Genomic DNA, 20,836 nt, shown 5'->3' on the forward strand with positions numbered 1-20,836 from the left:
AACAGCGGATGATACGCGGAGGCAAAATGGTCTCAAACAGTGCGAGAATCTTTCAGCACGTTCAAGAAGCAAGTGGGAGTAAATTCCGAAGAGATGATGACAACATTCGTACTACCGGGAGTATATAATACAATCCGTCTCATTATGCGACGGAAGGAGCATATACAAGCGTCTAGTATCGGTTGCTTAACGCGCCGTTGCATCGAGTAAATTCAGGGCATCTCACGATGTGTATGCAGGAGATGCAGCTGGTGGCGTTTGTCCCGACGTGCAGGGGACGCGCGGAGGAGAAACTCAATCAAGTATTAACAACCCCCACAGGTTGACGCTGTTCCTGCCTCCAGCAATCCGCCATCACCTTGCCCCTCGCGCCATGGCGCCCGCCTGCCTCCTATTGCCACTCCTCCTGCTCCCCTTCGCCCCAGGTCCAGCACAGGCCGCGACGCCGGCAAGGTCTCCGTCGGCGTCAGCATCATCCTCCTCCACGTCCGTCGTGTTCCAGCTCCAGGGCGACGTATATCCCACCGGGTACGAACCTTTCTCCCCGCTGGTTTCCTAACGATTTCCTCAGGCGCGGTCCCTTTGCGTGGATGGAATGAATTTATGAACTTCTCTATTGATTTAAGTTACCTGCATTTTTTCAAGAATCCGATGAACGTAGTTGACCTGCATGACAAATCTAGCTCTGTGTATTTTTTGCCGCAAAAATTGTCATGCGTGTCAACTAAACTTGTCATCACCGTGTCACTAAATTACCATCGAAATGTTAGATTTGCCATGGTCAAATCCTGAACGTTCTAGATTTATCATTCCAGCTTTTTCAAATCGATAAATCTGTGCAGGCATTACTATGCCACCATGAACATTGGGGATCCGGCGAGGCCCTACTTCTTGGACATTGACACCGGCAGTGACCTCACTTGGCTGCAGTGCGACGCTCCCTGCCAAAGCTGCAACAAGGTAGAGTACTAGAGTACGCGTCAGTGTGAAATCTAATCCAATACTAGTTTGACCATAACTGCATTCAAAATTCCAGTTACTGGTCACTATTCTAATGCAGTATAGAAAAATTTCGATTTAACGATGCCACATTGTTGACCTTCGATTCTCATCTTCCACATTCGGGGGTTAAAAGATGGGCCATGAGGCCTAGATTAAATAATTATTCCACGGTTGTTGGGTGTCTTACAGGTATTAATTCAGATTTATTTTCACTGTGCTTCAAGATTGTGAGTTTCCCAGTTCTTTTTTTTTAAAGCTGGGTTTTTGTGTGTGAAGTATAAAACTTTCCTGATGCATTATTATTGTTGTAGTAGATTTGGTGTCAAATGCGTACTCTTGGTCTGATCTGATGGTTATTGCAGGTGCCGCACCCATTGTACAAGCCAACAAAGAGCAAGATTGTGCCCTGTGCAGACTCACTCTGTACTACACTGCTCAGCTCACAGATTCCTAACAACAAGCAGTGCCCCTCACCACACCAATGCGACTACAAAATCAAGTACACGGACAGCTCGTCTTCTCGCGGTGTGCTCGTTACCGACAGCTTCGGCCTAACCCTACGGAATTCATCCCGTGTTAGTCGCAGCCTCACCTTTGGGTATTGTCACTCTGAAACATTTCCTCATTATTGGTGACTGAATTTAGTTATGCCACTTTGTGAAGCATTGCCTCAGTACTACCACTGACTGCTGTTTTTTATGTCCTTTTAGTAACTCATTCTTTTTTGCAACTCATGCCCTTTCACAACATCCACTTTGGGGAGCATTGCCCCATTAGTGGGACTGAATTTGTTCTTGTTGACCTTTCAGTAACTCCACTGCGAATTTTACAAAAAAAAACTGCACTTTGTGAAGCATTGCGTCATTACTGGTGGCTGGATTTAGTTCTTTATATCTGCTTCTATATTTTGTGTAGCTGTGGCTATGACCAGCAGGTGGGAAAGAATGGGGCAGTGCAGGCAGCGACAGATGGCTTGCTTGGGCTTGGGAGGGGATCAGTTAGCTTGGTCTCGCAGCTCAAGCAGCAAGGCATCACCAAGAATGTACTTGCCCATTGCCTCAGTACGAACGGAGGAGGGTTCCTCTACTTTGGGGATGATATCGTGTCTACCTCACGCGCAATGTGGGTGCCGATGGCTCGTAGCACATCTGGGTACGCACTGTTATCCATGATGTTTGTTTGTTATTCATGGAGGGAACAATACTTTCATTTAAAGTTTAATACAGGTTAAGATGTTTAAATTTTGTTTGTTTTAGCTCTAATAACAATTGGTCTTTTTTTGTATATAGTTTAGTTCTTGATCACCAGTGAGTAGCGACATTGCATCCATCAAACACACTTCCCAAATAATTACCGTGACCAAGGAGAATAACTTAAATTTGAAGTTACCTTTTTGCTGTTCGCAATCATGAGAGGGCAAGTTTTTCACATCCGTTTTATATGACAAATCGTTGATGCTGCTTTTTGGCAAACAAACATTTGGTACTCTCATTCTTGTTTGCTGTCTATTAACCAGCCCGTGGCCTTTAGATCATCCTTAACGAGGGAAGTTGTAGATGATGCTATTTGTTATAGCAGTGGCTTATACAAATAAAAGAAGCTAGGAATACTAAACATGCTCTTTTTTGTTATAAAGTAATAACACAATCTGTTTAGGGCTAAACTGAATTGTAGGTGTTTTTGATTTACGTGATTCTCATGATTCCATATGTAATAGAGCACTTGTACTTTCAGGAATTACTACTCACCTGGCTCAGGAACACTTTACTTCGATAAACACCCACTAGGAGTGAAGCCAACGGAGGTGGTATTTGATAGCGGTAGCACCTATACGTACTTTGCTGCCCAGCCATACCAAGCGACTGTTTCTGCGGTAGGTCTGAAACACACTACATTCTTGTTGCCAGGAATCCGAAGAAGGAAACAATGCATTAATGAGATGCTAATGTTGCAGATCCAAGCTGGTCTCAGCAAGTCACTTACGAAGGTGTCTGACCCCAGTCTACCTCTTTGCTGGAAAGGGCAGAAAGTGTTTAAATCTGTGTCTGACATCAAGAAGGAGTTCAAATCACTCTTCCTGATGTTTTCGAAGAATACAGCCATGGAGATCGCTCCCGAAAACTACCTCATTGTTACCGTAAGTATTTGATAACCCAACCGAATACTAGTAGTGTGCCACAAACTTTTTATTGGAAAAACAAAGGCTAAAGATATCGTCAATTGTTTGTGCCAGAAAAATGGAAATGTGTGCTTGGGCATTCTTGACGGGTCGGTGGCCAAACTTAATTTCAACATAATTGGAGGTACAAAGTCTAGACTCACACAACCCGGTCTATGAAATGATCATACCTTGCATCTTTTTGTGATAGTTCGATTTGATCTTCTATTTGTAGATATCACAATGTAGGATCAGTTGGTAATTTATGACAATGAGAAAGGGAAACTTGGATGGATCCGTGGATCATGCAGTAGGGGCACTAAGTATATTATATCTTCATTTACATGGTATTTGCTTATAATCCAACTTTTAGCCCATCCGTTAAAAAGCTGGATATATCATTATTGATGGAACTGGCCAACTGGAGGAAGCTACTATTGGCTTGAAAACCCTGAGATATTGACACTCTCGGAACTGAAGAGAGTTCAAGCTATTGCAATCCACAGAATAGGCAATAGGCGGATAAAAATTACAGTAACATGGCTGGGTAAACTGGACGATGTAAGTGGAGAAGGATGACCATGCCATATCACATTGGCGGAAAGGAATATATTAACCAGTATGCTTCTCCTGTTCGTAATAAGATGGAATCTGTATTTTACATCTTTGGCTTGAATTGTTCTTTACTTTTCTTTATCTTAGTTGGGTGATATATCTATGCTTTACATTCGTTTCAGTGTCCAAGGCAACTTTTTGACAAGTAGTTTTTCCAGTATATCTGTGTCAAATCTTGTGTTCAGTGTCCTAGGTTCTGGTCTTTCACCTAAAAACCTTTAACTCCATAATTTTTTTATTAGGACTTAACCATGACTAGGCCCTACCTTTGAAACTTTAACTCCTCAATATTTGAGGAGTTACTCCTCAGTTCCTCCCCAATTCCTCAAGTTTAAGTCGGAATGTTTTCTTCACCTAAAAAATCTACGCTCGCTCTATCCTTCCGTCCGACTGTGCATTTACATTTTCACATTTGTGAATGGCTATTTGGTTCCGACTCCGACAACGACTCCGAGAGAAGCTATCACTCCCGACTCCGAATATATTCAAGATGAAGGTGTTGTCGGTCTTGCACTTGTATCATCCAACTCCTATGACATATTTGACTCACCAAATGAAGGAATTGGAAGATGCTTCATGGCTAAAGGCCCCAAGGTATCACACCCGGAGTATGTTGATTTCAATAGTGATGAAGATGATTTGCTAGGTGATGATGATTTACTTGTTGACAACACTAGTGATGAAAACTATGATGAAATTGCTAGTATTCATGCTAATCAAGATGAAATGAATGACAATGATAAGGAGGAGATTGAGCATCTAACTCAATAACTAAACACTCTTAAGTTAGCTCATGAAACAACTCTAGAGGATCATAGGGAGCTCCTAAGGACTCATGAGAAGCTACACTTCGAGAAGCTAAATTTAGAGTAAGAGCATGGTTCCTAAAAGCTGTCAATGATGATCTTCGAAAGAAGAGTTCTTCTTATATTGCCAAGTGTTTACTCTTGTCTACTTATATGCCACAAGTAAAACCTAGCAATACGAACAAGAAGGATTCTTCCGCTAGTAGTAACAATAACCATGTTAAATGCAATATTGTTGCTTGTAGTAGTTCTCTAGATTTCACTAATGATTCTCTTAGCCAAGTCACACTTTAGCAAGAAAATAGCTTATTAAAGGGAATTATAGAGAAAGGTGTTTACAAGAGCCTTGCTGGAAGTAAACAATTTGAGGAAATTGTACGCAAGCAAGGAACACACTGGAAGAATCAAGGTGTTGGTTTTGAACAAAAGTTCAATGCCAATGGAGTTGAGTGGAATACCCCAAGACGAAGTTTGTTCCTTAACAAGAGAATTGTGACCCCACTTCTTTCAAGGGAACAAAAGCTCAAGATGATATTCCAGCACAATGGCAAAAGGAAAGCACCAAAATAAAATATGGAACTGAAACCAATCATGATCACCAATCAAACCAAATGACAAAAGGAATGTACTCAAACATCATATAGTTGTAACACATCATTGGATAATAATATATAGCATAAAACACCATTTCCATGTAGAGATTGCAGCGGGGTGAGAGAGGATACAATGCTCCATAGAGGCGGAGAAAGTTCTTGTTAACCACGGCGAAATTGCTGATGTAGATCGACATCACGATGATTCCCCGGCGGCGTTCCGTCCCTACTGGAAGAAATGGGGAGAGAGCCCCCCTCCTTCTTCTTGTTGCTTGGCCTTCCCCTTAGATGAAAGAAGGGTTTCCCATCTGGTCCTTGGCCACCACGCACCTCGAGGGGTGGGAGACTCTCCGTTATTGGATATCTCTCTCTAGGTTTTCTTCTCTATTTTCGGGACTGTTTTCCTGGCCGAGCAGCGTTTAATAAATATTCGAAGATCCATAACTCCTATCGGGCTGATATTTTAACAAATTTGTTTCCTGATATTAGCTCTCTTGCGCCCCAAGGAGAGCTCCAACCGACTTAGTGGGCACAAGGCGCCCTGGTGCGCCCTAGGGAGCGTGCCCGTACCTTGTGGAGCCCGTAGGCACCATCTTATGTTTGTTCTTGCGCTAAAAATTCAGATATATTACAAAAAAAATCCAAAAAATTTGCAGGTCGTTCCGGCTAAGTGCATTTTTCACCTAAAGACCCCAAAAGATAGAAATCAGGTATTGGCCTTTGGCACTAGGTTAATTGGTTAGTACAAATAGAAATAATATAAATTGTTGCCAAAAATATGTGAAAGTAGTAAGATAATGGCATGAAACAACCAAAAAAGTTAGATACTCTGGAGAGGTATCAATGCCTATATGCAATTATCCCATGCATAATCCTACTCATAAAGACAAGAATCAAATCAATACGCAACTATAACTTTTCACCATGCCATGTTGTTCTATTGGAGTGATGTCGCTAGCAGAAGTGTGAATCCCAGTCCATTCATCCATATTTCTTTCAACCTTGATCAATGTATTATTTTTATTTCATTTACAATCTAGACTTTATTTTCTTTCATTGCAATCAATAAGTCCAAAAACAAGTTGCAATTATCCGTATAACTAGCCACGCTGGTAAGAGTGACCATCTTACTAGTTTTGTTGGAGGTCTAGTCAAATTATGTATTTGTTTGTGCATAGGTACTGATCTTTGGTTGTTTTGCAAGACTTCTACCAGTTGCATAAACCTTCAGGTCGTCCCCTTGAGGGAAATTCTTGCCTACAACAAACCTCTGCACTTGGGCGTCAAACACCTTCTTAGATTAGAGAAAGCATTGTTCTCCACAGGGGGCCTCATTGGCCCATTTTTTGCTCCATGATTATCTTCTCATGGATATTTTCTCCATTAGGACTCATTTTTGTGCTTTTCTGCACCTTTACGGTAATTTCCACATCGGAACATTAAGATTTAGACAAAAAATTCATAACTATGATATGATCATCTAGAAAACATGGATAATAATGAGTAATTATAATAAGAATAAGTGCTTCAAAATGGATGTATCCATATAACGCACACATCTAGTTGCGTACAGATCCGGAGCGGTCTTCTGGAAATCTCGGAAGTGGTATTTTGAACAATCCACTGTCAAAAAGGGAACGCTGAAATGTGGGATCACTCAGACCCCTTGAAAAAGGGATGAGAAGCCATGAAAAGGGAAGACTGAGTCGGTTGACATCAAGAGACTTGGGAAGAATGGCGTCCATATGACCTGCGGCCCATTACAATATCCACACATACAAACCGGAGGGGACAACTTATACTTAGACATCCAACGCAACCAGGAAGATGACGTAGTTCTAGACCTAAATTATATTCGATCTTGGACACCCCATCAAAATCAGCTCTCAAATACCGCAGAGACATAGTGTACAAATCGCTCCACCCCCACATTATAGTCATTTGTTTCTTGCCTCCATTATTTACTTTGTCCTTTTTTCGGCTCTCTCCTTTGATTAGTTGACCATGACAATCACCTAGGACTTTTCATGACAAGCCTTGACCATTGTTGAATGAGTTATCCTTTTTTTTTTGACCACCTTGCACCTTGTTGACAAGATCTGTGGACAATGTGGGACCCCTAAAGAGTATTATTTATTTCCTCCCAACACAATATATTAGTCAAACTTATCTCAAGAAGTTAAAATTAAAAGAAGAAAAGGGATAATGAAATGTCTAGTTAAGAGAAAAATACATACATCAACGTTTTATTGGTATACTTCCTCCTCTCGAGTCGCCCCCGTGCGGCGGCTGGGAGGCCCCCAGATCCCGTCGCCCCCGACTCCCCCTATCGTCCTCCTCCTCCCTCGCCGCCGCCCGAGGGCGCGGCCAGGCAAAGCCTTGCCGTTGCCGGCGGCGGCGGGGACTAGGTGCCCTCAAGCTCGTCAGGAGCTGGCGCAGGCCGGCGCCCTCGGGCTGGAGCGTGCGGCCGGACGTCACGGCGGGGGCTGGCGGCGCTCCGGCGATCCCATACCCCATGGCAGGCGGCTTCAAGATCTGGGGCGTCATGGTTGGCGCGATGGCGAGTGCCACACGTCGGCAGCTGGACGGATCCGCAGGATTCCATCCTTGTCTGGTCCTTGACAACTCAGGCAACTCCGGGGGAAACCCTAGATCTCCATGGGATCGAGCGATGGTAGTGCTTTTGCGTCATAGTCCCTCTTCAAGGCATCGTTTTGGAGTATGCTACCGTTGAAGGGACCAGCGAGGCCGGCGGCGTACGCCCGGTGGCGCAACTGCTGATGAAAATCGCGCCAACTACGGTCATGGCGGACGATGGCGGCATCTTTGATGTCGTTTCCTTGTCGAGGCATCGTCGTTGCAGCTGGCGTCATCAGGCTCGGGATGCTCCGGGGGAAACCCTAGCTCTGGGTCTCGCGGATCGGACGATGATGGCGTTCTTAATATCGCTTTCCCTCATGGGGGCATCATTTTGGAGCACGTGATGGCTGGAGGTGACAAGAGGAGGAGCGGTGCTTCATCATACACATTGACGGTGTCGGATCTCGATTGCATGGCGCCCTGGAGATTAGGCGTCTGATGTGTGATGATGGACTCGCGCAGGAGGTCGACGCTGTCTGGCGTCGTGGTGGCGTCGGTGGCAGCTAGACCGGGCAAGGTATATGCAATAGTGCAACTCTCAAGATGGATTGGTGGCATGTGGCTGCGGTGGCCTCATACCCGGCAGGCGTCCTGGTTGAGGAGCACACCGGACTGGTGGGTGCCCATACTCAGCAGGCGTCCTGGTTGGGACCTCAGACGTTAGATGTTAGGTTTGACTGCAAAGTATGTTTCGTATTAGGCCCAGACTACAAACGCCCCTTCATCAATTTGATAGGAGTAGCGACAGATGTTGCTTAGACGGTGGCTTTAGTCTTATTGTTGTATGACTTTGTAAGGTCTTGTGTTAATAATTAATAAAATGACTGTATGCATCGCCCAGATGCAGAGGCCGGGGGTCTTCCTCCTTTTCTAAAAAAAACTTTTAAAACCTGTGAGTTCTTTTGGTGTGTCCACTTTGCCGAGCAGTATTTTGTATTCTTCTAGCCAAATCATCATCTAAAAGAAAGGAGCACTTAAGCACTTAGATAAATATTTGTAAAGTTCGTGAGTTTGTAGCGATGTTATTTTCATTTTAACTTATTTTAACAGTCTCCTAAAAAGCTTATGGTTCCGCTGCCTCCCGACGGCGCTGCCGCTGGTCCACCTCGTCTCCTGTGACCTTAGGGCTATGGGGCGCGGTGGATCCCAGCCCTTGCTGGCAGGAGGGCTCCATTTTTAGATATCTCTTTGAATTTTGTTAGGCTTTGTGTCCTGCTCAGGAAAGACAAGACAACGACGGCTCTCTGAAGATGGGATAATGTCATGATGGTGCATCTAGTATCGTCCGTAGGCATGCAGAGGTGTGTCTGTGTTGGTTCTGTCTTTGGTGAATTTGCTCGTATCTGTTAATCGTTTATCTTCGTTCATGTGTCTTCAGATTGGATCCTTCCGATCTACGCTACTCTTCATCGGCGATGGTTGCTATTCTAGTGTGCTAATACTATGGGGCCATAGCACGGCGACTTCCCAATTGTCTACTGCAACATGTTTTGCCGGCTCCGGAGGGGGAGGGGTAATGATGTCGGCGGGCCTTCAGCCTGCTTCAGTACTTGTAGTCGCTAAGTGGTGTACGGATCTAGATTTAATTTTTATTACTTCTAGTGTATGTTGTACTGTTATGACTGAAGATGAATAGATCGAAAGTTTTCTCGCAGAAAAAGTTATTTTAACCGTGTGTCACAACATGTATGTTGTAAGTTTCTACATGCATGATCAGCCGGTAAATGAAGGGTTGAGCTGAAAAACTACAATCATGGTGGTGGAACCTGCCTCGCATTGTTTCAAGTATCTTCATAGCATATCACATTGATTTATCGAAATCATGTAGCCAGCATTATGGTGGGTCCCAATTATTACAGGACCACAGTAGAAATATTCAAACCATATTATGCCGTCGACTCACAATTTACAGTTTAGTTCCACAGAACGAAGCAATATTTCATATAACCTATCATTCGGCTACATATCTGAACTTTATTTTCATGCATTCTCACATTTTGACTACAGGAAAACACACAAGCACACGGACGCGCACACGCACGCACGCACGCACATTGTTATTGTGTTTCTGAAGGTTAAAGATTAATTGACAACTAAAAGACAAAAATTGCTCTGGTGCATTTGATATTCGTTTCAGAATAAATTTTCTTGTCCATAAGATTTTTTTCGTTTCCTAACTGATATTTTATACATCTATCAAATCCAAAGAATAATGTCCAGCACAGTTGGCAGACTAAAGATGATTCCGTCGGGGAGGGCCAACAGGTTCTCATCAAAATATCGAGTGGGCCAAAGAGTAATGTTGTAGATCCATCTAGCATCCAAACGCACATGTACCGTCGCAAAGAGAGGGTAGCTACACTTTATTTCTGTTATAATCCTTCCGTTTCGAAATAGATGATCCAACTTTGTACTAACTTTATAAAATTAATATAAAACTGGGTCATTTATTTTGGAACGAAGGGAGTAGTACTAAACTAAGTTTTCATATGACAAGCGCATGGCACCATGTTGCTCAACACATGCCCAGTCTGTGGTACAGTACTAAGAAAGTAAAAGAAATACGTAACTGCTCAAATGTCTTGTCTGGAGGCCTAACAAACCAGGTTATGCAGTATCTCCGATCCAAGCACGAGTACAAACAAAAAGCAATCAAGAGATCACAGCATGGATTAAGGTCATTCGTACATGATTGTACCGAAAGTTGATCTATCCCGCAAGTTAAGTACTACTAGTATATAACAGTATTCGTCTATAATTTATATGACAAGTTGGATGCCTTAGCCCTTAAGCGATCCACAACTGCCATGGACAAAAAGTTGTCGCTTTCCTCGAGATTCCGATGTGGGAAATAACAATAATATGCCATATGCGTACGGACGAGTGTGATAAGCTATAGCTAAGCTACGGTGTACTTCCCCCTATAGAAATTGGCCCTCCTCGCTTGGCCATGTTACTTGATATAAGGGCATCTCCAATGCCTACATGCAAATTTTATCCCGCATCGTCTGCGGACAAGGGAATCAATTAGGAGGCCCCAGGTGATGCGTAGATCCGTGCATATGTTCCCATGCAAAGAATCGCACAAAGTACATATAGAGAGATTTGACTATCCGATTTGGAGATGCCCTAAGAGCACTCGTTCATACAGCTACCGCTTGTATACATGTATGTACGGTCGTTCAAAAGAGTAATTAATATTCATTGCTAGTTTGACATTTCTCATTGATAAGCCGCAAAAACGAATATCTACCACAGGTTTATACATTGAATGTTATGCTTTTTGTTGAGCGGCTTTTCTTAGACACACGGCAAAAATGGCCTTTGTCGAGTTTCTGTGGAAAAACGCTCAGCAAAAATGACACTCGAGAAAGCAGAACCATTGATGAGTACTATTCTCGGAGGTGGTTACGTCACCACGGTGCAAAGCCGCCTGCAATAATCCAGCTTGAGGTGGTTACTTGGGTAGTGGAGGCGGCATGAATTTTAAAAACCGACAATACTAACTGACATTATTGTACCGATGTTCCAGTATTTGCAAGACAACATGAACACAGCTATTAAGAGGTTCAAGATCGCTGATGTCCTCCCGTTGAGTTTATTCTAGTGAATGTGATGTAGGCCTTACATAGGGGTGGTGCTTAGACAAATGACCAAGGTTGCCCATGCTTATGGTCGGTATGAGGTGTAAAAGCCAATGCAAACTTATCGAAACTTGTGTGTTCACTACGGGTCCACGAAATTTTATTTTGAAAAAATAATAATTTGTAAACTGTAGAAAAAAAATTACGTCCCAACAAGCCCAATTGAAATTACATATTTATTTTTTCTGTCGCCAAGTCTGAAACTAAAATGTTACTCCTCCAATTCATATTAAGTGTCACTGATTTAATACTAAATTGTATTAAATCACTGATAATTAATATTGATCGGAGGGAGTATGAAGTTTTGCACATACATAGTATACATGTATATGCATGTTGAAAAAGTTTTTCTAAGAATTGCGTTGTAAGAAATGGCTTTCTTGAAATGGACTCCAGGGTGCCTGAGCACCATTTGCATATTCCGGTGTAAAAGCCTAGCTCCACGAGTCCGTGAATATATTAGTTAAAGGTGGGGGTATTCATAGTTATTGGCGCACTGGTTTTCTCATCCATGCATTAGTGGGCCTTGGCTATTCGGCCCTCATTTAGACTTGGTCTCTCTTCGTTCCTTGCCTCCATTTTTTACTTTGTCCATTCGTTCCGGTTTCTCCTTTGATTTGTTGAGCACAGCAATTCGCTTGAGCATTTCTTTTTGCGAGTGAATTCGCTTGAGCATTGAGTGGACATTTACCTACTGTGAAGACCTGGAAGGGTGCACCTCTGGTGTACCATTTATCCTTCCTAATGATAAACACGGGTAGCCTGTTGAAATATATTGCCCGTCTTGCCCATCTCTCTTCATGAGTTCGGACTTTTGGCTCGGATACCATATTAGACTTAGAGTTTTTAGAAAACAGCACGACACCCTAATACGGATGTGGCTACCTCATATATGTATAGAGGTACACATTGTGTACAATACAAGATTCAAGTCATACATAGAGGCTACATATACATGTAGTCTAACATAGCCAAGTGTGGAAAGGATAACTGCTAAAAGGCTTATAAGTAGTAAGCGCACCCCAAGATGAATGGTCTCTCAGCCACTTTCCTAGAGCCTCCGGTATCATAGCCTTGAGTGTTGTTGACTGAGATGGAGTTTTTTTTTACCACCTTGGACCTTGTTGACTGGGTATTGATGACAAGGTGGACCCTGAATAGGATTATTGTCTCCTCCCAACAAAATATATTAGTCAAATTCAAATCCTCGGGACTATATCCACATCATAAACATAACAAATTAATAATGCAAACAAGTAAATTGAGAAAGAAAGATATGGATAACCGAAAAATACATTGATCAACGTTTAACCGGTATAATATTAAAATTTGTAAATTCTTTTTGTGCATCCACCTTGCCCAGGATTTTTGTGTGTTCTTCTAGCCAAAAGATCATCTAAACGAAGTTAGCACATAAGCACTTGGATAAATATTTGTAAATTTTATGGGTTCCACGAATGATTTTTTTCATCTATAGTTATATTCAAAAAATATGTGATTAACCAAAAAAGAGTTAATTACACTATGATACATAAACTTGCATTCCGCGTACAAATGCATACGTAAACTTGAAAAATGACACGGACCGACCCTATAACTTGCGTTTCGGGTACGTTTCAGTACATTTCCGTTAACTCCCCGTTATACACGACTCATCAGCTGGCCCACGCTCCTACCTACGTGTGGGTCTCACATGTCAGTTGCAAGTAAAGAAATAAAAACATAATAAAAATAATGTGTCAAGCCAGATTCTAACCAAGAGCGTCACTCTTTGTAAATTTATATATTGCAAGTAGGATGCCTTAGCGCTTAAGCGATCCACAGCTGCCATGGATCAAAAGTCGTCGCTTCAGTCGAGATGCAGGTGTGCGATATACTACTATACTCCCTCCGTTTCTTTTTTCTTCGCATATAACATTTGCTTGAAATCAAACTAAGCAATATCAACATTCATAATACTAATACCAACATCTACAATACTAAAATTATACAGTATGAAAATTAATTTCATAATGCATCTGATAATATTGATTTTGTATTGCGAATGTTGATATTTTTTAACATAAACTTAATCAAACTTTACAAAGTTTAATGTTGACCAATTTTATACGCAGACTGAAAAGAAACGGAGGGAGAACAACAATATACCATACACGTACGGAGCAGCGTGATAAGCTATAGCTTACCCTCCTCGGTTGGCCCATGTTCTTTGATAAGCGCACACATATTTTTCTCCTCCCAGAGCGTTTTCCAATTTCTTGATGCTAGAGTGAATGTGTATGAGCCTGTTTGTTTGACAAAAAAGAATAGGCATTTTCCTATTTCTAGAGAGCCTGGACCTGGGCGTCCCGACGTGTACTAGTAGCATCTTTGAATTGCTCGCGTCTCTCGGCGTCTCTGGACCGGCGCTTTCTTGCTCCTAGTTTTTCTGGTTGTTGTATTGTTTGCACGGGAACTGATGCACGGGTCTCCTGCCATCATGAGGCCTCCTAGTCGACTGCCAAAGCATCCTTCGTGCAAAAACAAGCAACTACGTCGAGTACCGATGACAGCTACTTAATAAGAAATAAAATTAATACAGATCACAATATACTCCCTCCGTCTTTTAAAGAGTGTATTTCCAACTTTATTGGAGGGTCAAACTATCTTAAACTTTGACCGAATTTATGCAAAAATAAATCAATGTTTTTGAAACCAAATGGGCATACGATGAAAATATATTTTATCATGAATGTAAATCTACTCATTTGATGGTATAAATGTTGGTGTATCATTGTATAAATACGGTCAAACATAAAACAGTTTGACTTTCCGACAAAGTTGGAAGCACACTCTTTAAAGAGGGAGTAGGAAGCTTGGAAGACGGATGTACCATCTTGTCCTAGAACCATACATGTTGGAGGGATAATATTGGCCTACTTTCACCTGGCATGCGCTTAAGTTTTACGCTTCTTTCATAGGAGCACTGGCCGCGTGTATTCATGTACACACAGAGCTCGAAACAGCAAGACTTGCTGATTAAGTTAACATTTCTCAGATCTGCCGATAGGCTGTGAAAACGAATACAACACAAATGTGAAATTTACAAGGAGATAATACCAAGTTGAATTTTACTAAACACTTCATGTGTTTGGAAAGATTTTTTACGAAGTACTGTTCTGAGCATCGTGTAAGAACATAGAAAGTATCTAGTTTGTGTTTATGCACTAGTGCTACATAATCGGGCTTTGGAGGTAGTCTTCATGGTGGGTAACGTCGGATTATCCATCGACCTTGGCGGGCTCTGTTCGGCGGGTAGAGGAGGAGGTGGTGCCCCTGTCCGGTCAGATCCATGGCAACCGCGTAACCCTGCAGAAATATCCGAGAACTCCACAGCAGAGCAACAACACAACCAACCACCAGGACGAGGAGAAGCAGTCGGCCCTGGTTTTTTCACATGTTCATCCGGTTTGCCGAGTGTTTACACGAGACGAAGCATTCTATTTTGCCGATTGCATGCACGCGACAAGTCATTTGCCACGTGACTACGGTGCCATCCGCTCTATTCGTTTGGGTTCTTATTTTTGCCGTGTATTGGGTTTCGACACTCGACAAATGGACTGCCAAGTGATTAACAATTTTTTTGGCAAAGTCCATTTTGCCTGAAGTGTGTATACCGTATCCCTTTTGCAGACTGTAACACTCAGCAAATGAGTTACCGAGTACATATGGGACCTCGCCGAGTACATTTGGTACTCGGCAAATAACCAGATCCTAGTAGTGGCTACAATGCCCGTTTCTATGGTAATGGATGAAGCTAAGATAATGTGAGAGAATCCAACGCAAAAGTTTTATTTTAGAGAATTGCAAGTTGTCTCTGTGAACATGTGCCGCATTCACGTATGTACCTAAGCAGGGAATATATACATTCTTTTTTGAAATTAGGAAACATTACATCGGAGTCAAAGATATAGTATTACCCTACAGAAGTGGATACTTTCTTGTTTCACCCCTGCTAGATCCTGCATATACCTTATCAAGCTTCTTTTGCAGTTCTCTACATGCCATAGCCGTCCGTACAATATTTTAACGCATATAATAATATAGCATATGTCAGACATGTTGATCCAGATCTAACCTTTTATATTGTCTTTGTACTCGTCCGGAATCTTTTGCTTGTCCAGTAGAAAATGCAAAGTGGGAGCTAGCATGCCTACTTACAATGACGAGATAAAAGGAACTCAATAAACAGAAACGCCATCCAGACATCTGTTTTGTAAAAGGAGTAGGTCATGGCTAGTAGAAGAGGTAGTAGGTCCGTGCATGCGCGGGTTAGTTGTCATGGCACCAAGCGGTCATGGGGTATAATACTAGCTATAGGTACCAGTACATTCCAAACCAAACCACTCTTCTCCATACCGCTACTAACTCTCCCCTTTTCTCTCTCTCTCACCTAGTACGCAGGTAGATAGGCAAGATCTCTGGTCAGACGCCCGCCCGCGTGTTTGCTGCGACTTCACGAAGGCGTGATCTGAGATTCACGAAGGCGTGATGGTCCGCGGAAAGGCCGTGATCGAGAAGATCGAAAACCAGACAAGCCGACAGGTGACCTTCTCCAAGAGGAAGAGCGGATTGTTCAAGAAGGGCAAGGAACTGGGCGTTCTCTGTGATGCCCAGGTAGGGATCTTCATCTTCTCCAACACCGGACGCCTCTATGAGTACTCCAATTCCGGGTATGTGCACATATCTGCTTTCTCTTGTTCTCGCATATGGATTGATAATTATTCTGTGAATCTAATAGCAACATACAGATATTTTTTCAATTCATGTATTCAATCCGTTTAATTTTCCCTCTTACTGTTGAGTGCGTGCATCCATATGGTGGTCAAATTTTTGGAGATACAACATCTCTCTCTCTCTCTCTCTCTCTCTCTCTCTCTCTCTCTCTCTCTCTCTCTCTCTCTCTCTCTCTCTCTCTCTCTCTCTCTCGTGTGCAAATCCCAGTAAGCAGATCTTGGAAATCAACACACCTGGAAGTTTAATCAACTGGCAAGTTCATTTATGTCCATGCCGTCAAGTTCCTAGCCTTAATTCATTTCATATGAGATATGAGCTGCAGGTCTTTGCAGTATATAAATCCTCCGGAACAGTTCACATTCGACCTCGGTTAAGCATACTATTTCGAGTATACTTTTTTTGGGGGGGGGTGGGGGAGGGGGTGTTATTTCTGCATGCATGAGAGCACTGTGATCTATGACTTCTCCATGTTCACCACTCAAACCGTGAAATGCTGAAGAACACTGTGTTAATTGGAGCTTCAACTTCTTCCATTGAAATACAAAAACTTGTCTTGGTAAAAGTAAACAATATATATTGATCCACTACTGTCTCCTCCAACATATATATATTCAGGCAAGCAACATAGAGTATCTCAAAGATCAGACAAATGCAACTAGCTATACTGTCAACTGTCTTGTTTCTCTTGACATCATATTACGGTGCTAGGATGGCTTCCGCAGTTGCGAACATGAAAGAAAAATATATAATGGTAGAAGATACAGTCCCAAAATGAAAAAGCAAATACACTTAACCTAAAGAATATGCCAAATCTGTTTTCTTTAGCACAGGATATAAATAAATATATTTTCATTGGGTAGTACATGCAATTACAGCTTTTATTTTAACATGTTATCTATGGAAATAAATATAACCTAATTCGTTCAAGTGAAATCAAAAAATGCCTTCGCACTTTTTTCATATATAGATTCTCTGTCCGGTTCATTCCTACTACTAATGTTGTGAAATACACTAGTGTAAATAATAAGTTATTTCTAAATTAGAAAATTATGTCATACACGTGCATATATCACCATGAGTACACCAAACACATGAAAATTTGTCGCCTAACAATGAATCTTCGAGTCATTGTTCATGGTTAAGCTCGCATGTGTTAAGTATGAGCACTTGGAGATTACCCTTCATTGGTGGAAACATGACTCCACATTTGACTGGGATCAGGATGATGCATGATATGAGGAGTACTCTCTCTGTTCCAAATTATCTAAAGTCTAAGGTTTGTCATAAGTCAGACTTCTTCATGTTTTGCAAAATATATATAATATATGCTTTTAGCTGTGCATAGGAGTAATACAAACTATACAATGTTGCCAAGATAGTTTTTCCGACAAAGGGTAGATTTTATTGACTCAAAATGAAGCATCAAGAGGATACACCCATCCTCTGCATAACTAGGATGCACATACCCAGCACCAACAAACACACAATGGAACATGATGGCATTGAAAAAAAGTCATACAAGACCAAAATTACGCCTAGCCGGGAAATGGCCAAAAAATCCAAAGCAAGCAGAAAAACAATTGGCAAACTACATCAATGATCATATTCTCACAGACGATCTCTTGACATCACAAGGACAACGAGAACAGTTCCCCAGTAGCAACAACTTTAGGAAGGTAATGATGTACAAGCGCCACCATCACCCTATCCAACCACCGAACGCCGAATCTTAGGTTTTTCAATCTAAAGATCTAAATCCGAGCAATGACTTCAACAACGTAATGACGCAACAACATTGTTGTTGCTAGGTATAACCAACTAGGTTCATACCTAGAGCTTTTATCCTGGAGCTTGAGACTGGGTACTCGAGAAGCAGCACCAAATTGCAGTCATCATTGTTGTCACCACCAAATCCCATGATCCAATCAGCAACATGTTGTGATGCCACTCAAGCAAAAAGAACTTGCATGCAGAAGCGTGAACTCCAGCCACGACATTGCATGTGTGATGGGGATTGACGAGCGAGGAAGATCATCGGCCCCTCCAGTATCCCTATTCGAGACCCTCCAGGAATCCCGTACGGCCGTCCTTCTATATGGTCCTTACATGTGGCATAAGAACCTATGGAAAAACTTAATTAGTCATTATTTCCTTGTCCTAAGATCCAAAACCCTCCGAGCCATCGTGACCATTGCCTAACAACGCAGGAGCACATCATTAGCCTTGTATCCAAGCAGAAAAATACCATGTTGGGACACAACAAGCCACTGTTGCCACCCGCGTACCTATAGAGACTATCATGGCCACACACATCTCACTCAAAATTCGATGTCTAGGCTAGAAATGCCATCACCGCCGTTGCACAACCATGCCCTCTTCCTCATCCACCATCCATAGATTTCATGTCAAGTTGAAGGATAAGAAAGTGGGACCTCCCTCCGCCACCTTCCTCGACTAGTATCAGGGCTTAGCTCGTCCACTAGTCACTAAAAATGGCAAGGGGAATGGACGACAAGGAGGAGGTAGGAGGCTGTCGAAGCGCTGGCTAGGAAGGGAGATCGGGGTGGAGGCAGAAATTGTTCTGGTTGAAGATGATTGATTAGCCACGACTTCTTTATACTGAGCATTTATAAAGATTTCTCATGTTAGCAATTTTAAAAACTTTTTGTTGTCAATTTCAAATCGTTCATCAGAATGACGCAAAGCATATATCATGGGAAATACCTTTATTAAATATGAACTTCAGTATATAACACTTTCATAAATTCCTTATGGTTAACAAGAAATTGTAGAAACACCAATTGAGTCCCTACATACTGAACTGGACAGGTTGTAGAGTAGATATTTTTATGACCCATAAAATACTTGCCAAGTAGTTGTTCAATGTATAGGAAAATGATCATATACTATTAGGAGTATGTATATCCACATTTATACGCCATTTACATGGCTTAGTTATGCATTTTTCTCATTTTTAATACATTGCATCAATAATTACTCACACTCAAAAGTGAGTTCTATGAAAATTTTCATTTGAGTGCATATGTTCATGTAATTCGCATTTATACTATTTTTGTACATAAAATAAATATATTGTGAAAACTAAGGCTATATACCTTTTTCTTCATACTACTATCGTGGTATCTTAGAAGAATTAATATGGAATATTGAGAATACCAACTATCTATAATAGATTCATTGATGGTGTGTATGAAATGTAGTAGTACATAAATCGAGACATATAATTTACTCACACTGACACATGTATGCCTCACTGACGGATACTCTACTCACTCGCAAGAAATTTCAGTAAGCATGACGTTATTATCTATTTTGTGTACTATTTTTTTTGTTGAGATTATAGCATGGTCTCCCTTCTTTACCAGAATGAAACCCTTAATTGAAAGATACCAGGCTGTTAAAGATGGTCAAAAACTCCTGAGTGCAAGTGCTGAAGCTAAGGTATGACTTCCACCGTAGTTCTCAGTGACTTTTCATACTATCATATCTTCCAAACCATGGATTCTGTTCTTCTTCAGATATTTCATACTTTCAAGGTTGTAAATGTACATATTCAGCACCACACTATGTACGGGCATAACATGATGTTTTACCCTTTACCCATGGCTAAGTCACCTATTGATTGTAATGGGCTCTTTTGCACCCTAGTATCATTGGGCAATAACCACCAAAACACCAACAATCATCTAATTGGAAAATGCAAGTTTAAACACTATAGCCTAGAGGGGGGGTTTGGGAAGAAGAGGTTATGCAGGTGAGCGTGACGAGTAGGGGGTAGCATGTTACCGGGGACTTACCACTAATTGTATGAATTGAATTTATATGTGTGGGGGTGTACTACTAGGTTATCAGGCATATGAGCCTCTTGGCACTACAGATGGGTTGCTTAATCACGTCTTGATATCTAGCTATCACATATATACGGACCATATAAAAACCCTTGGGTGATGTTAAAATTTATTAAAAAAATACATCAATACCTATTTGACATGGTCAGTTTCACAAAAATAACATTCTATTATGATGAGGTCCATAATCATTATTCTCCATTGGCGATGACCTGTCAGAGATAGCCCAGTATTTTTAAACAATTCATATTTCATATTCTACAGTGTGCATTAACTTTTTTTGTGAATGTACATTAACAGTTTTGGCAAGCGGAAAGTGCTCGCCTGGAGCAGCAACTACATACCTTGCAAGAGAATCATCGGTATGACTGATATACAACCAAATGTAGAACCTTGAATATGTTTGTATTCTCTCAGCTAAAAAAGGGCCCATTTCTCTTATTCTCATGGAGATACTTTAATTTTATTATTATCCTGGATTCTTGGTCTATGTATACCTTCTTTTAGTTTCTTGATGACTTGCTATATGGTTTGCATCGGTCACAAAAATACACATAACTGAGCAAAATGTATTAAAACAAAATACCATATAGTTATGTGTGTTTTCGAAACAAAGTAAAAATCTGACCTATCCAAGTTGTCACCGAAAGCATGTATATAAGTAGTGCAACATCGACACCTTACATTTTAAAACATACACGTTAGTAAGATGAAATTTTGAATAGAAGTTCAC

General features: G+C 41.5%; 2 protein-coding genes across 2 annotated transcripts in view; both read left to right on the top strand.

Moving 5' to 3' along the window:
- Positions 1–320: 320 nt before the first annotated feature.
- On the top strand, positions 321–4,208 carry LOC123160976 (aspartic proteinase Asp1-like). The gene is made up of 8 exons (XM_044578828.1): positions 321–528; positions 843–960; positions 1,365–1,600; positions 1,918–2,154; positions 2,737–2,875; positions 2,957–3,139; positions 3,236–3,305; positions 3,396–4,208. Exons 1-8 carry the CDS (start codon positions 374–376, stop codon positions 3,407–3,409), a joined length of 1,152 nt encoding a protein of 383 aa, XP_044434763.1. The 5' UTR covers positions 321–373; the 3' UTR covers positions 3,410–4,208.
- An 11,654-nt stretch (positions 4,209–15,862) lies between these two features.
- The window catches only part of LOC123158716 (MADS-box transcription factor 23-like), a 6,425-nt gene continuing 1,451 nt past the window's right edge, over positions 15,863–20,836 (top strand). The window contains exons 1-3 of the mRNA XM_044576604.1: positions 15,863–16,170; positions 19,621–19,696; positions 20,404–20,465. Coding sequence (XP_044432539.1) covers positions 15,989–16,170; positions 19,621–19,696; positions 20,404–20,465 — 320 coding nt within the window. The 5' untranslated portion in view covers positions 15,863–15,988. The remainder of the gene's footprint in view (positions 16,171–19,620; positions 19,697–20,403; positions 20,466–20,836) is intronic.

Source organism: Triticum aestivum, chromosome 7B, assembly GCF_018294505.1.
Source record: "Triticum aestivum cultivar Chinese Spring chromosome 7B, IWGSC CS RefSeq v2.1, whole genome shotgun sequence".
In the NCBI taxonomy this organism is placed as follows: Eukaryota; Viridiplantae; Streptophyta; class Magnoliopsida; order Poales; family Poaceae; genus Triticum; species Triticum aestivum.

What these genes read in the sequence shown, in the direction of transcription:
- LOC123160976 (XM_044578828.1), top strand. Translation starts at nt 374, where the DNA reads ATGGCGCCCGCCTGCCTCCTATTGCCACTCCTCCTGCTCCCCTTCGCC. An exon ending in CCTGCCAAAGCTGCAACAAG is followed by an intron (nt 961 to 1,364) that starts GTAGAGTACTAG and finishes TGGTTATTGCAG; the next exon opens with GTGCCGCACCCATTGTACAA. An exon ending in ACCAAGCGACTGTTTCTGCG is followed by an intron (nt 2,876 to 2,956) that starts GTAGGTCTGAAA and finishes CTAATGTTGCAG; the next exon opens with ATCCAAGCTGGTCTCAGCAA.